Source organism: Varanus komodoensis, unplaced genomic scaffold (genome assembly GCF_004798865.1).
Source record: "Varanus komodoensis strain SLA01 unplaced genomic scaffold, ASM479886v1 scaffold53, whole genome shotgun sequence".
NCBI classification, from domain to species: Eukaryota; Metazoa; Chordata; class Lepidosauria; order Squamata; family Varanidae; genus Varanus; species Varanus komodoensis.
In genome coordinates, this window is record NW_025336126.1 from 3,898,384 (window position 1) to 3,914,871 (window position 16,488).

At 44.3% G+C, this 16,488-nt stretch overlaps 1 protein-coding gene across 2 annotated transcripts in view; it reads left to right on the top strand.

Moving 5' to 3' along the window:
• The window catches only part of PPP6R1 (protein phosphatase 6 regulatory subunit 1), a 58,659-nt gene that overhangs the window by 16,966 nt on the left and 25,205 nt on the right, over positions 1 to 16,488 (top strand). For both annotated transcript variants that reach the window (XM_044447807.1, XM_044447808.1), the window contains exons 2-9: positions 3,226 to 3,458; positions 5,507 to 5,693; positions 6,979 to 7,116; positions 8,958 to 9,023; positions 9,393 to 9,505; positions 10,773 to 10,886; positions 11,572 to 11,737; positions 12,384 to 12,536. In XM_044447807.1, the coding sequence (XP_044303742.1) occupies positions 3,232 to 3,458; positions 5,507 to 5,693; positions 6,979 to 7,116; positions 8,958 to 9,023; positions 9,393 to 9,505; positions 10,773 to 10,886; positions 11,572 to 11,737; positions 12,384 to 12,536 (1,164 nt within the window). In that variant the 5' untranslated portion in view covers positions 3,226 to 3,231. The remainder of the gene's footprint in view (positions 1 to 3,225; positions 3,459 to 5,506; positions 5,694 to 6,978; positions 7,117 to 8,957; positions 9,024 to 9,392; positions 9,506 to 10,772; positions 10,887 to 11,571; positions 11,738 to 12,383; positions 12,537 to 16,488) is intronic.

Consider the following 16,488-nt stretch of genomic DNA (forward strand, 5'->3'; position numbering starts at 1 on the left):
AGAAGCCTCTTTTCCATTTCTCAGAACAGGTGGAGTTGGACTGGGCCTACCAAAATTATTGTATTACAGATACTCAGAGAATCTCTGTTAGCATGCTGAGCAAATGAATTCAAGGAACTTCTTGCATTGCCGCAGAAAACACCTTTTCCAGCCCCCTGAGATTCATAATCTGTTTATGTGCTTTTTTTTCCTGGCTTTCCGTTAGGGAAGGAAGGAAAAGGATATGTATAATAGCTTGGGCTCCGAAAAACTTGATGGTAGTATGTTGGAATTTCTGTGGGCTTCCCCCCCCACCATCTATAGTAGGGCTCATCAACTTTTTCCCATTCTCCTTTCTACTATAAACAGGATTGAAAAATCCAGGTGCTTGCTTATAACAGGTGGCAGGGATCATCCATTCAAGTCCATCACCACTTCTTTCACTGCTGGCAGCAGTGGGGTCCTTGTTGCTAAACAGAGATTTTGAGGAATGTTTTATAGTTTACTATTTGTACTAAGGTACAGGTTCCCAAGCACAAAATGTGAGTGTTGTGGTGCTTACTTTAAAATATTGGCTAACACTGGCCTTATCATTCCTGACTAGAGGTGCCATTTGTCAAAGTAAAGCAGGAAAGAGAAAGTTGGAGATAGAATTGAGAGTGTTCTGTCAAGTTTGGTGGACTCTAGCTAGTAAACTCTGAAGTTGGATAATATGCTGAGTGAGAGCTATCCTTTGTGGAGTTTGTCCTTCCTAGCCACAGTGAAAATTATAAACTTGCTTTGAGAATAGGTCATGTTTGAAATGCAGTCCTATGTAACTTCAATGCAATTGAAAGCTAATGTGGTACAGTTGGTAAAAAGGGGTTATGCATTATGCTTGGCTGATTTGGGAAACTTATCATTGTCTTAAACTCGTCTTTAGAAAATACATTCATAAATATCTTAAATTCTGTGACTTTTAACTCCATGTTGATTTGCTAGTTGGCATTTATATTTATTGTTTTACTTGTTTGTAATCTGGGTTGAAATCATTGATGAATGGCAGTATATGCATGCTTTGAATAAATTTGTCACCGCAAGGGTTCTTGCCATTATTGGCCTAAAAAGTATGAGTTCTATGCTTGTGAACCTCTGAGCTTTGGCACTTTAAAATCAAGGGCTGCACTTCACAGATCCTGTCTGCACCTTTTTCTCTCCTCCCTCCTTCCACCCTTGTATGTTGGCAACCTGTGTTAAACAACCACCTCTCAAAGTTGATCTAAGGGCTGCGGTCAAAGCCAGGCAGCCTGCTCTGCTGTATTGCAAAAGCCTTGTGTAGAGGTTGCTTAGAAACCGGGTGAAAACTTCTGGCCTCCGCACTTGTGGTGGCAACCGAATTGAAAAGGGAAGCAGGGTGTCACTGAGTTACTATTTGTTTCTCTCCAGGTTCCCCCATCCAGTTCCCCCTGCCAATGATACATAAAGTCCTTTGGCCAGGTTGAATTGCAGCTGTAGTGGAGGAGACTTGCAAATGCATTTTGCAATGAGCCATCTCATTTAGCAGAATCCCACCATTTGCACAGAAGAAAGCAAGCCTGTGTCCTCTACACATCATAGCATTTTTCTCCCATGCTGTTTTCTCCTCAATGACTGCTTCCCTTTTGATTTTGCTTGCAGTTCTTAATAAGGTTGAGAATCAACATCCAAGCACATGCATGCATTGAAAGAATGGAGGGGAAAGTGTTCCATCTGCTCCTCCTTGCAATGTTGTATGCCCTGTCAAGATGGATTTAAAGAATGATTCTCTGACTATGGAGGAGGTTAGTCCAGGGAGACCAAAATCCTGAGGCATGTAGTGCCTGTCTCTCTGTGAGTCAAGAAATTGGTGGATTGAATGCTTGCCGAAAGTGAACTGTCTCTAATCTCCTGCACAGTTCTAAGAGTGACAGTCCCCTTATTTGTCCCTTCATCGCAGTGTAATCTGAGAATGCATTTTGAGCAATTGGCTCTTTATCAGTGGATCTAAAAAACAAAACAAAATACCTCTCATCTATTGCAGTTTCTTAGATGACTACCTCTATAAAGAGCTACTGACTAGTCAGCTGTAATTGGAGCCAGAAGGTCAGCAGCCCTTTTTAGAGTTTGTCACTAAAGAAATTGCAGTAGATGTGAATTCCATGTTTGTTTGTTTGGTCACCTATTAGTTACTTTTTGGGATTTATACTGCTGGGCTTAATAATTTGTCACATTCATCAGTGCATCCAGTGATTACAAAAGTGGTTAGGGGCAAAAGCTAGTGCATGTTTTAGAAGGGATGCCTATGAGTTAAAAGGTTTGACAAGCCTTCAGTTAAGGAATAGTTAATCAGTAACAGATCACCTATTTTGCCCATCTGGAATTACTTGATCTAATAACGTAAGAAGAACCCTGCCAGATCAGACCAAAGGCCTACGAAGTTCAGCATTCTGTTTGCACAACGGCCAATCAGATGCCTATAGAAAGCCTACAAGTAGGACATGAGGGCAACAGCACCCTTACATTCCTGCCCCCCAACAGCTGGCACTGAGATGCATGCCGCTTCTGGTACTGGAGGTGATATATGTTGGTATCGTAGCTAGTAGCTTTGGTTCCTACCATTTCTGTCCCAGCCCTAAGATGAGAAGGCTCTGTCCAAATCCATGTTTCTCCATGTTTTCTCTCTTGAATCTCCCTCAAACCAGATTGGTGGTCTCTGTTCCCCTGCTCAGTTTCTCCTAGCCTCCCTGCTGCTGCTCTGTCAACTCCACAAAGTTGGCCTAACCTCTCAGTTGTAGCTTTTCCCTTCCTGTCAGTATTGGCTGCTTCTTACTTTGAAGCCTCCACATCACCCTTCTGTCCTCCAGATGTTTGGACTGAAACTTCCAAAAACCCTGACTTTGTTTATTTTATTTTATTATTTATCAGATTTATATCCCACCTTTTTCTTACAAAGAATTCAGTGTGGCTTACATCATTCTTCACCTGTTACTCTCCATCTTATCCCCACAACAGCTCTGAGAGGTAGGTTGGGCTGAGAGTGTGAGTGGCCCAAAGTCACCCAGTTGGCTGCATGGCTTGACTCTGATTCCCTACCTGTGTGAAGGCTTATTTTACAGAGAATCAGCATTTGCAGGGGTGATTTTATTCAGAGCCCAACATTTAACTAGCTTGTATGGGTGCACACAGTCATCTTCCCCTTCTCCTTTATTGCTTGATTGCTCACCTTTCTATCTTCCTCCCTATGCACAGCAAGCCATGTTCTGGAAGTTTGACCTCCACACGACCTCCCACATTGACACCCTCTTGGAGCGTGGCAACGTGACCCTCTTTGAGCTTCTGGATGAGGAGGATGTGCTACAGGAATGCAAGGTGGTCAACCGTAAGCTGGTGGACTTCCTGGTGCAGCCCGAGCACATGGAAGCATTGGTCACCTGTGTGACAGAGGAACCCCCTGGAGACGTGGATGAGAGAGTGCGCTACAAGTAAGTAGACCTTCTGAGATAAGGAGGAGAGAGGGATATCTGTATGTGGAATTTCAGCATCTCCAGAACCAGGAAGAAGTATGGCAGATTGATCTTCCTTCTCCTGGTTCTTTAATTTTTTGGTTACCGGTAGGATTCGTTTTTAAAATATGAGGTGGGGGCTGGGAATCAGGTGAGTATTTTGTTCTTTAAAAATAATGTAGAAAAAGTCAAGGCACGAGCTTGCTGCACTCATTTTTAAAAATTCTGGTTTAGCATGTTATTCAAATTTACAAACCTGATTTGTAGTTTTTTTGGCAACACCAGAATCAGAATTTGTGGTTTGTACTAATTATGGCTTGCCAGGATGTATGAATTATGAATTAACACACTCTAGCTATGACCATTGCCCCATCAAAGAAGGCCAAAGAGAAAAAAGTCCTAAACAGAGAGAAGATTTGAGCACCACTAAACAATGTTTGCCTGTAATTTTTGACATTCATTCCATGGTTTGGCTTCGTATCTGAATGAACCAGAAGTTTCCAACCTTCGTAAAGCATGGCCCATGCACTGGCTCTAGAGTGGAGATGCTTCTTTCTTTTAATCCAGAATTTCCATTTCAGATATAAAAAGAACAGAGTTCTTGTTAAAACATGCCGGTGTTTCTACATCAAAGCTTGTGCGTAAGTCAGCAGGGATGTGTGAGGGAGGAGTGTGCAAACCCAATGCTAATTCTCTGTTGCTTATTGCAGGGTCAGGAAAGTTGCTGCTGAAGTGGTCAAGTATCTGCATTAATAGTGATATTGGCTTGCTTTGGACATACTGACAGCCTATGAGTTGTCAGGACCTTTTGAAAGTGTACAAGACTGCTCTCCTTTTTTCACTTTATTTGCTGTGATGGTTGAACCTGGCACTTAGGGTTGTTGAGTGAGAAATAACCCAGGCTTTAATGCATATGCATTATCTATTCAAAACATTTGTATGCATTAGAGTTACCAATCAGAACAGCACCGATAGGGTACAATTTTCACAGTGAGGCAGGTCTTTCCCATACCTGTTGTTCCCAGTGCTCCTTGAATGGGATAGTACTGGGAGACAACTTGCTCTAATCAGGGATGGGAAACAAGTCAGCCTCCAGATGTTGTTGGATTGCAGTTCTCATTATTTCTTATCATTGGCTGTGCTGGCTAGAGCTCGTGGGAGTTGCCATCTAACAGCATTTGGAAGGCCATATGTTACTTCTTATTCTTATTCTTATTGTTTAAAACATTTTTATCCCGTCCTTCCCGATACAGCATCTCAGGACAGCTTACAATAATGTTCACCACCACTGCCCTGAATGAACTGTTATTGGTAATACCTTCTGGGCACTGAAAACAGCAAAATACTGAAAGTCAAAATCATAATATAAAATTGGGTTTCTGGGGGTGTTTGTATGGTTTTGGACTTTCAGTTCATCTCCTACTTTACTGTTAGCACTGAGAGAGAGCAGGATTCAACTGCTATAGATAAGGGTAAGTAGTGGGATAGACCCACTGATGCGACAACAGGTTCTGATAATTGAGTATCTGTTTTGATTTCAAGAAACGACAGAACACAAAGCAAGGTTCAAGCCCTTGTAGCAGCAAATAGGTGCTTTAAAATTATGTGGATAGTGCCTGCTGTAATCTCAGAAATCAACAAAAGGAAGTGACATCTTTGCAACAGGCCATTGATGGGAAATTCTGTGCTTTGCATGCACACTGCTCCATCTCTTGACTAAAATTGATAGAATAAATTGCAGAGAATAAGCAAGTCTGCCCAACTTGCACAATTTATAGAGGTTGTAGTATTCAGCTTTTTGTGAAATTTGGGTTTCCCTTGTTGCAGAAATTTTCTCCTGAAGTAGAGCTGAGAACACTCAAGTGTGTTTTGTTTCTCTTGGATTATCTCTCTGTAGTATCCTGCAAAACCAGTGGATAGCACAGTACTGTGCTGTTTAGCTCAACTGCACAACTTTTACTCAGGAATTTACTCAGGAATTAGAGGCTGGTAGAGAAGTTCATGCACATGCTTCTTCTTTTCCATAGGTATCCAAGTGTGTCGTGTGAGATCCTGACGTCAGACATCACGCAGATCAACGACGCGCTGGGTGAGGACGAGTCTCTCCTACGGCGGCTCTACAGCTTCCTTCAGACTGGTGGAATTCTCAACCCATTGTTGGCCAGCTTCTTCAGCAAGGTCATGGGGATTCTCATCAACCGCAAGACTGATCAGGTACCCTCCTGTGGGTTTCTTGGCCTGCCACTTCATTTCAGCTGAGCGCCATCCCTACTGCTGTTCAAATGTCCCAGCCTTCTAATTGCTTTATGTGGCTGAAGGGAATTTCCATTGCTCTAGTATGCTCATATAGGGCATTCAGATTAGCTTGCAGAGAGTCCTTGGAAGATGACCTCATGAAAGTATTTTCTTGCCAGTGCACCCCCATGTGGTAACACTTGGTATGGATCACATGAGATCATCTGATGTCTCTCAAGCATTTCTTCTAAATTCCTGACGTGTTAAAAACCATCTGGTACTATACCAGGTTACATCCAGAAGTTAACATTCACAGAGTGAAAGGGTGAAGTAAAATACCCTCAAAGCAGCTTTTTCCATGTTAAAATATAAGTGTAGTTATTGAACCTTTTGCCAACTAAGGAATGTCCCAGAGCAACTGGTTGGCTCTTTGTGAAATGTGCCAGACAAGACAGGCCTTCAGTCTTGTCAGTCTTCAGCAGGGTTGCTTGCAGGTTCACAGTTCTGTGTTTTCTAATTATTGATATTTATCCACCCCTTCCCCCAAAGATCTCAGGGTAGCATACATAGCATGTTTCTCTGTTTACCTTCTCAACAACCTTATAAGCTGGGCTAGTCTACCTCAGCTTGGTGTCCTTCATGTTTTGGATGATGATGAAGGTGATGATGTTGTATGATGATGATGTTACTTCTCCCAGCATTCCTGACCATTGGTCAGGCTTCCTGGGCAGATGGAAGTTGAAGTCCAAAACATCTGGAAGATACCTAGTTGGGCAAGTCTGCCTCAGACTGAGAGAGATGGATTGGTTCATGCTGAATGGTGATTTGAAGCTGGACCTCCCCAGACCTAGCGAGGCATGTTAACCTAAGGATGGGGAATGTCTTTCTTTCTAGAAGCCGGTGCATTTCAGCTCCCATCAGAACATAGCTAGTGGTGAGGGATATTGGGAGTAGAAATCCAGCAATATTTGAAAGGCTACACATGCCTCATCCCTGTTTTAATCACCAGAACACACCACTTTTGCAAAAATACAAAGACCTCACAACCATGCAGCTATCCAGTGTAACCCATGCACAAAGGAGTCTCATGAAACCATTGGTAGGCTGACCTGGATCAAATATATGCCATTCCTCTCCAGGGTGTTCCAGGGTTTGGGTCTCATGTTATTGATAAAAATGTGCCAGGACATCCATTTCCAAAAATGGTCTTACCTTACTTCTCTTCCCCACACCCCTACTGCTAACTTCCTTGACTGTCTTCCAGATAGTTGCCTTCCTCCGCAAGAAGGACGATTTTGTCAACCTGCTGCTACGTCACATTGGTACCTCTGCCATCATGGACCTACTGTTGCGGCTCCTCACCTGTGTGGAGCAGCCACAGCTCAGGCAGGATGTGTTCAATGTAAGCATCCTGTATAGGCACTCCTATCTGCCCTCTTCCTTGAAATGTTTCATCAAGCCTTTGTTTACCAGTCATGGAATGAAAGGGTTCTCAAAGGGAATGAAAGTTATGTGGTCAAATGTGCTTGAATGAGGAATATATTTGTTTTATTGTTCATGGTCCTCCTGATTTGAACCTGGTGACAAACCTGATCTTTAACATATCCTGTTTCTTCTGACTCTGCTGGGTGGGTTCTGCTTTAACTATCTGGAGGAGCAATGTTAAAGAAGCAACAGAGGGGGTACCAAACTGCCAAAAGGTGGCTTGCTGTAGGTGTGAGGAAGTTCTTAGTACTTCCCCTGCCCTCCCTTTGGCACAAGGTGATTAGAAAATGTGTAAGTTCATTGTTTAGCTCAGATTTCCTTATTGAGCAACTGATTGTCTCTTTTGGTACTTTAAGGTATTGCCCATCTTAAGAAATGATACTCTTCCGCCAGGATTTGTACATCTTCACTATCCTCTGGGTCTCCCGTACTTCTGGTGGCTTTGTAAAATCATATCTGAAATCAAATATGCTTGCTCTGTAGAATAACAGTTCTTCAGCCCTCTCAAATGCAATAGATACACCCCTCCAAACTTCTCATTCTTTCAAGATTCCTGTCCTACAAAATACTGTACAGTTCTCCATATGCAGTGTTTCATTGCATCCCCATTTTGAGGTGTTCCCCCCACTGTCTTCCACTATTGGGACTTCTTAAGCCCAGAATAACATGGCAACTGCCGGGAAGATTCCAAGGGTGCTGGTAGAGCCTTTGGAAACTCCGTGGGGCACAGTGTTGTGGGGTATCATTGGAGCAGTCTGTGTGTGGGGAATTCTTCTACCAGTGCTACCATTGTCTTTGGGGAAGTTAATACTTCATTGGCAATCCTACCTGTAAGATTTCTTATTTTCCGCAAATTCTTATAGTTCAGGCCATAAAGAACCACTTCTGTTAGAATGCTTTTGAAACCTCCTAGTAGCCTGACTTTTGGGAAGAGATGGGTACCAAAATGAGAGAACAGTTGAAATATTCAGCAAGTGCTTTATTAAAGAGATATTTTGTACATAAGAGAAAGCTAATATTTACTTTCAGGATTTCAAAACAATGCTTACTGATGCTTCTTAAGGACCCAAGAGGCACTGTTGCAAATATAAGTTTCCTAAATGACTTTTTACCTTAGACCAAATTTCATAAACCTCCATTCCAGCCAAATGCAGTCACAATCTCTCTCCGACTGCCAAAGCTCCTTCTGTTGTATTTCTGGGTGGTTGGGCAATTAATCTGGGTTTTTACTGCTTGCTCGTGTGATCTTCATCTAGCAACACAGTCATCTGCTCCCTAACCCTAATCTTCACCAGCTACTTACGGTTATCTCTCTCAGACAGAATAGCTCAATATTCAGGCCTTAGTTCCCTTCATCCTTCTACAATACCACCCTCCCACCTTCTCCTTCAGTGACTGCCACCAGATTGCCTCAGTCCCTACGTGCCCACTGCTTCACGGTCCACTGCCATTTCCCACCTACCTAGAATCTCCAGCATATCAGAATTGAATTCACCTGATTCAGGCCCCATCTATAAATATTACAATATTTTCTCTCTGTTTCGCTTTCCAACTTCAGAATGTCACTTAGCAGCTACTATTAAAACAGGCCTTCACACTGTAACAGCACTAGGCCTGCAGTTAATATAAGGTTATTTCTTCATTGTGTGTACATATGTACTTCTGTTCTGCACAGGTTAGTGTGGGTAATGAGAACAGGATTGAAAGAAGCGTTCCTAATCTTGTCTTGTTTGTTTGTTTACTTTTCATAATGCCAAGTGGCTTAATGAGGAGAAGATTGTGCAGAGGCTCATTGGGATGATCCACCCTTCAAAGGATGACAATGTGAGTATAGCAAATGTACAGTCATGCTCATCCACCCTCTGCCAGGAAGTTAGACTGTGTGTGTGTGTGTAGGGAAGGTGATTAGGATTAGAAAAACCTTCCCCACCCTAGCATGCTCCAGAGGTTTTGGACTACAACTCTTGGAATCTCTCACCCAGCTTAGTTGGCTAGGGGATTTTGGGAGTGTTAGTCCAACATATCTGGAAAGTGCCAAATTAGGGAAGGGTGGCTTAGAACTCCTTTCTGTTGAGGGATCACACTAGGTTGAAATTGAAACACAAAGAGAAAGGTGACCAATTCAGTAAGGTGTATTGAGGTGCCATCTTTATGCCTTTTTTGCTCTCTAATTTCTTATCCCTCTCCACACAGCAACATTCCAATGCTTCACAGTCCTTGTGTGACATCATCCGGCTGAGCCGTGAACAGATGATCCAAATCCAGGACAGTCCCGAGCCGGACCAGCTACTGGCCACGCTTGAGAAGTGAGTGCAAAGCTGGTGACAGCACTGGAAAAACAGCAAAGGCTGAAGAATCGCTGCTGCCCCTTTGGTTAGCAGTGACTGTCACTTCTCTAAAGCGGAAATGAATGTAGAAAAGAAAAAACAATGTTTGTTTACTAAAAGTCATTTTTAGAATTTCTAACTGCATTATCAGTTATAAATAAAATGGAGGAGTGGGAGGAAACTAAACCCATGCAAAACCACTGGTTTTGCTGAGTGAATATTATGCATTAATGATTAAATATAATCAGTAAGAATCATACTGTCAAAACTAAAATTCTCTATGAATCTGTCCAGCTTTCCATTGAGACCCCACTAGCTATGCAGTGGTGTCCCACCTGGTGCAGAGATGCAAGAAAACCTCCTAAAGGGTCAGGTCTCTTTGTCTGGCATCAGTGTGACTGTTTATAATAGAAGGCTCTCAGCTGGTTCCGAATTGGTGCAACCTAATAAATAGTACATCAAGTTTGAATGTGGTAATCCTGAATAAACTTTGGGCAGGGTGCAGGTTTATGGAATTGCAAAGATGAATCAGAGTTTTCTGCCCTTGCACAGAGAGAGTTTGGATTTTTAAAAAGGCTTTGGAGCTTTTAAAGGGTTCATTTTAAAGGGTTTTAAAGGGAGAAGCAGTTCCTGAGGTATTGGGGTCAAGAGAGCTATGTTAAACCCTGCACTTTGAAATTAGTCTGGAGATACACTGGCAACCAGTGCTGGTGAGCCAAGACTGGACTTACATATTCATATCACCCAGTCCCAAGCAACAACTATTACTACTATTGCTTACCTACCACATACATGAAATGTTAGCAGAAAAGTGTGTTGGAAGCCTCCAGCACTCAGAGGAGCTTGCAGCCCTTCCCCTCCATGGCTCAGAGGCAACTCCAAAGTATTTCCAGGGTCCTTTTTGGTCGCCCCCTGGACAGCACAGTGGGACACTCTTCAGAGCAGGGGTGAGGAACATGTGGCATTCCAAATGTTAGTGGACTTCCAGTCTCATTAGCTCTTTCCATTGGCTTGGCTGGGTAACTCACGGAAGCTGCGGCTCTCCAGATGTTAATGGACTTCATTTTCCCCACCCCTGCTTTGGAACTTCGGAAATATTTCAGTTTCACTGCTTAATTTTTCTAATTCAGTCTTTTTTGTTGCTATTTTATTTCAGTGTACAGTGGGTGCACTGTAAGTATATGTTAATGTTAAAAATTGCATAGCAGTTTTAGTAACAAGTTCAATGTTGTTCCTTTGCATCCAGGCAGGAGACGATTGAGCAGCTGCTAAGCAATATGCTGGATGGAGAACAGAGCGAGTCTGTCATTGTCAATGGAATCCAGGTCTTGCTGACCCTGCTGGAACCACGCAGACCCAGGTGGGGATATGTATGGCGGTGGGGGGGGGGGACTGCCGTTTCTTGCATGTCAAGAAAACTGTGCAGAGCCAAAGAGATTAGCAGGTTTTTACACTCTGAACCTCAACAGATGAGTCTTGTTTGTAGTAGTGCTGCCACATTCTCTTAAAATAGCTTCTAGACATGATAGTAGCAATTAGCAGATCAGAAAAGCAGCATCCTGTGAAGCCTCTAGTAACCACAGTGGGACCACATAGCGGGTCAGGGCTTCTGTTGCCTATCAGTCTGCCCCTTTACTGTGAGGACATTTTTCTTTCATATGTATCTTCTTATGTTTGCACTTTTCCTATTCTAGTTCCTGTATTTAAGGCAAACTAAACCTTATTGAAGGGTTTTTTTTCTTTTTTCCTGCAACATGACTCCAAGAAGCAAAACGTGTTGTACTAAAGAAAAAGAGATGGGTTCCAGAACCTTAATTCAGAACTTCTGACTTCACAAACATGATTTGCATGATATGGGAATTACATGAGCGGAGCCAGCTGGAGCTGGGGGTCAGACTAGATGGTCTGGGGGAGCCCTCTTGATTAGCTTTTTCCCCTGTTTTTATATATTCAAATAGTACATATTTCAGCTATCTGAGGTTTGTGCTCTTCCAGGGCACACAGGCCTGGTGCTGTATGTTAAGCGTCCATGATCTCCCTTGCAGGACAGAACTGGGTGGCATGGGGGGCTTCTACTGCAACCTGGAGGGACAGATGGAGATGACTGGGCCCAACTGTGAAGTGGCCTCCAGCCAGGCCAGTTTGGGCACTCTGCTTGCCATCAAACAGCGTCTCAGGGAGCTTCACCGGCTGCTCCTCGATCCACCAAAGGTGAGTGCATGTATTTGCTGCTGTTGCTGCCTAGACTGGGAGTGAAGAAGGCAGGGCTTTGGAGAAGCAGGGTAAAGAAAGCACCAAGAGAGCTACTAGATTATTGTGTTGGAAGAATAGGATTCTCAGACCATTGCTATAGAAGAAGTCCATGTAATCCCAGCCATATAGGCTCTCACAAGAGTTTGAACGGTTTTTCTGGGCATGTGTGTATGTTTTAGCTTAGCTGTGTTCATTCATGAGCTGTAATTTGGCTACTGCTGTATGCCAGGAAAATGTATGTTTAAAAAATTAGTTTAAAATCATATAAACTGCCCTTTTAAATTGTATAGTCTACCTTTCATCCACGGTATCTCAAGGTGTTGTACACAACATTGTAATCAAAGACAAATTAAATACATTGGAGAAAGATCTTTTGTGTGTGTGTGTTTCAACAGAGAGCAAACAAGCTGGGGAACAGGATATAATTTTTGATATATCCTGAGGCCCCTCTCTCTGGTGCAGCCCAGTAGGGAAGTGAAAAGGAGAAATGAACTATATTAGGGGCAGTTGATGGGACTGGCAGTTGGAATGCTTGGGCGGCCGGGCGGGCGAACAGACAGACAGACGGACAAACATTGTGCCTGCACCTTTCTATCTCTGGCAGAAAGAGGCCCTGCAGACAACGTGGGGAATCCTAGACCCTCCATTAGGAAACACGCGCCTGCATGTTGTGAAGCTGCTGGCCAGCTCATTGGGCACCAACAATGCAGCGCTGCTGGATGAGATTATAGAGCTTGGGGCCCTTGACACAATGTTGGTGAGTACCAGTGCAGTACTAGCACACTGTTGCCTCAAACTCAGTTTGACCTGCTTGCTTTGATACAAAGTGCTGGCAAGATGAAGATCTTCTTCGTCGTGGCCTCTGTGCATCATACATATGGGTTCTGCACCTGCGCAGTGCCTATGGCCGGAAGATTGATAGCTAACGGTTTTGGAGGGAAACTCTGCTCCCCTCCCCCCCGTATTATATATGGAACAGAGTGTCTGCCATTTTCCAGTCTTTGCGACCGCCGTTCGTTGTGCCGCGTGCCGCTTTCGCTCTCGCTAAGATCGTTACTCGCCTTTCAGCTTTGTTGATTTCTCTCTCTTTTCCAAGTTAGTATTCCCTCGTTTGTATTACTATTATTAGTGTTCCTGTTAGTTTCTTCGTTCCTCCTCTTGTTGTTCTATAAAAAAACCAAAAAAACAAAAATATTATCTACTCCCTCTATACTATCTTCTTTCTTCTCTTTCCATGATGGCACAACGAGTGGCGTTCTGCAAGTGCGTAGAGTGTGGCTCTAAGATGCCCGCAGCGGATCCGCACGACCTGTGCCTCCTCTGTCTGGGGGAAGGTCACAGGACGGACAAATGCGGCCACTGTCTGGCCTTCTCTAAGCAGGCTAGGAAGAATAGGGAGAATCACCTGCGTAAACTCCTGTGGGACCAGGCTCTCCTACAATTGGACCGGCTGGTGGCTAAGTCCACTACAACTTCGGCTGCACCTGACCGCCATCCAACGCCAACTGCTCCACCACAGCGTCCGGCTCCTTCCTCTACTGCTCTGCCCTCACGCCCTTTGGACAAAGGTACTCCCATCATGGGCAATCAGCCTGCTTCCCTGCCAAAAAAGCAGCGGGTAAAGAGGAAACACAGCAGCCCTGAAAAGCTGTCTGTGCATAAGAAGGCCAAGAAAGACAAGGCCGAAAAGCCAGTTAAGAAACTGAAAAAACCCGAGCATTCCAAACACCGACACTCAGGTTCGGCGGCTTCCTCAGTCCCGACTGCTGTGGTCCTGACACCCTCGGGTCCAACCATTCAGGAGGCTATGAGGGTTATTCCTCCGGGCTCTCCATGCCGTACGGGAACTGAACCACACCAGGATCCACCTCGGGGCTCGATCTCCTGATGGCGAGATACAAGATTCTCCACCGAGGGCTAGGTCTTCCACGCCTATGCCTCCTGTACGGCACTCTTGCTCGACACATCCATCGAATGCGACGAGACGGAACGGTTCCTGCCCGATCTATTCAAAGACTCATGGCTGCGTCGGTTGCCTTTGTTCCACATGCGAGGCTTCGGCTTTGCCCCCTTCAGCTCTTCTTCAACAAGATGTTTCGACCACAAAAGGACATGCCTATGAAGTTGATTCAGCTCCACTCCTCTGTTCTACAATCTCTGATATGGTGGACAGTTCCAGTCAACTTAAACATTGGAGTCCTGTTCCAACCTCGGTGCCCTGTGGTGACTCTCGGTACCGATGCGTCATTGCTCGGATGGGGAGCACTGTGCTCCGGCCTACGCACTCAAGGTGTTTGGAATCGACAGGAGTCCATGAATCATATCAATGTCCTGGAACTTCTGGCAGTGTCCAAGGCTCTGCGATCCTTCGAGGACATTCTTTGGCATCAAGTAGTTCAGATAGCCTCGGACAACATTGCTACAGTCTTTTATCTGAACAAACAAGGTGGGACGAAGTCTCTCACTCTGGCTCGGCTATTGATGCAGATATGGAGTTGGCGCATCCCGAGAGACATTGCTCTAGTAGTTGTACATCTAGCTGGTACGGACAACGTCGAGGCCGATCTTCTAAGCAGACAAATGTCGACTTCCCACGAATGGGAGCTGGATCGGCACATATGCGACCAACTCTTCCATCGCTGGGGACATCCGAACATGGACTTGTTCGCTACCTGGCAAAACAGGGTATGTGAGAACTTTTGCTCGAGAGTGGGAATAGGACAAGGATCACTAGGGGATGCTTTTATGATCCCCTGGGACAATATGAGCTTTTACGCTTTCCCTCCGATTCCCCTCATTATGAGAGTAATATCGAAGATAGCCCACAACGGGGCCACAGGACTATTGATAACTCCATGGGGGCCCCACTAAGCATGGTTTTCAACACTTCTTTGAATATCTCAAGGCGAATAGATTCACCTTCTGATTGTTCCATATCTGATAACTCAGCAGGGGGGCACAGTTCTCCATCCAGATCTCCCGTCGCTGAAACTAACAGCATGGCAGATTCGGTAACACTTGCTACTGATTCAGTACCGACAAGGTTTAACTTTTCTACGGATTGTGTCCCCGAATCAGTCACTCGGATTGAGGCTTCGAATCCGTTGCCCTTTCCTTCGTCATCGGATTCGACTAGTTTTCCATCAGGATTGACGGCTTTACACCCGGAAATTAAAAAGCATTCTCAAATCTCCGCTAAGACCGTCAACCCGAAAGTCATACGCGGCTAAGTGGAGATGATTCTCTACCTTCACAGAGTCTTGTTCTTTTCTCCCATATTCAGCATTCATAGAGAATATTCTTCAGTTTCTCTTGGAACTCCACCATTTAGGACTTAAACCATCTTCCATAAAGGTATACATGGCAGCAATTTCTTACTACTGTGGTACAATTCAGAGATCCTCCATTTTTTCCCAACCATTGACAAAAAGATTCCTTAAAGGGCTACTTAACCTTCATCCAACGATCAGACCAGTTGTGCTTACTTGGAGCCTTTCAGTGGTGTTTTAGGCATTAACAAGACCCCTATTCGAACCTTTGGCGACTGTTGATTTGCGCCTTGTCTCCTGGAAGACAGCTTTTCTTGTAGTGGTTACATCAGCGTGAAGAGTTAGTGAACTCTGTGCATTAAGGGTAGACACTCCCTATTTAAATTTCCATAGGGAGAAAGTTGTTCTACGGATGGATCCCTCCTTTCTACCGAAGGTGGCTACTACTTTCCATATGAGTCAAGAGATAGTACTACCTGCCTTTTTTCCATCTCCATCGAATCTGATCGAGAGATTCTTACACACGCTTGACGTACGCTGCTGCCTAGCCTTTTATAGATCAAGGACCGGATCCATTCGCCGCTCCAATCGGCTCTTTGTGAAGTACTTGGAGCAGGACCAAGGTTTTCCTTTACCCCTCAAAGACTCTCCAAATGGATAGTTCACACTATAACTTTGTCCTACCAGTTAGCTAAGATGGACTTACTTACAACCCCAAGGAGTCATTCTACGCGAGCAGTGGCCGCTTCTTCAGCCTTTGCAGCGGGGGTCCCGATTGACGATGTCTGCACATTTGCTAAACATTATCGTCTAGACGTCCGTGCTAGACAAGACTGTTCCTTTGGCAGAGCCGTTCTTTCAGCTGTTCTTCATTGATGACACCTCCCCTCCTCCAGTCAGGGTAAGCTTGCTAATCTACCCATATGTGTGATGCACAGAGGCCACGATGAGGAAAAGCAGGTTGCTTACCTGTAACTGATATTCTTCAAGTGGCCATCTGTGCAGTCACACAACCCACCCGCTGGCCCCGCTCAGTGTCGATGGGTGGAACTTGTTATCAGTACCGTACTATTTTTTAATCTAGGTACCTATACTGTATTCATAACTTGTTATTGATACATATAGCATTTTTTCTTGACGTAGAAATTTTTTCTTTAGAGAGCAAACATCTGGTCTATCAAAGACTGGAAAATGGTGGACACTCCGCTCCATATATAATACAGGGGCGGGGAGGGGAGCGGAGTTTCCTGTCAAAACCGTTAGCTATCAATCTTCGGGCCATAGGCACTGCACAGGCGCAGAACCCATATGTGTGACTGCACAGATGGCCATTCGAAGAACATCAGTTACAGGTAAGCAACCTGCTTATTTCTAGAAATTTGAAATGCCTGCTGGAATTTCTATATTTTCACATTGGGCAGAATTTGTTAAAAAAGTTAA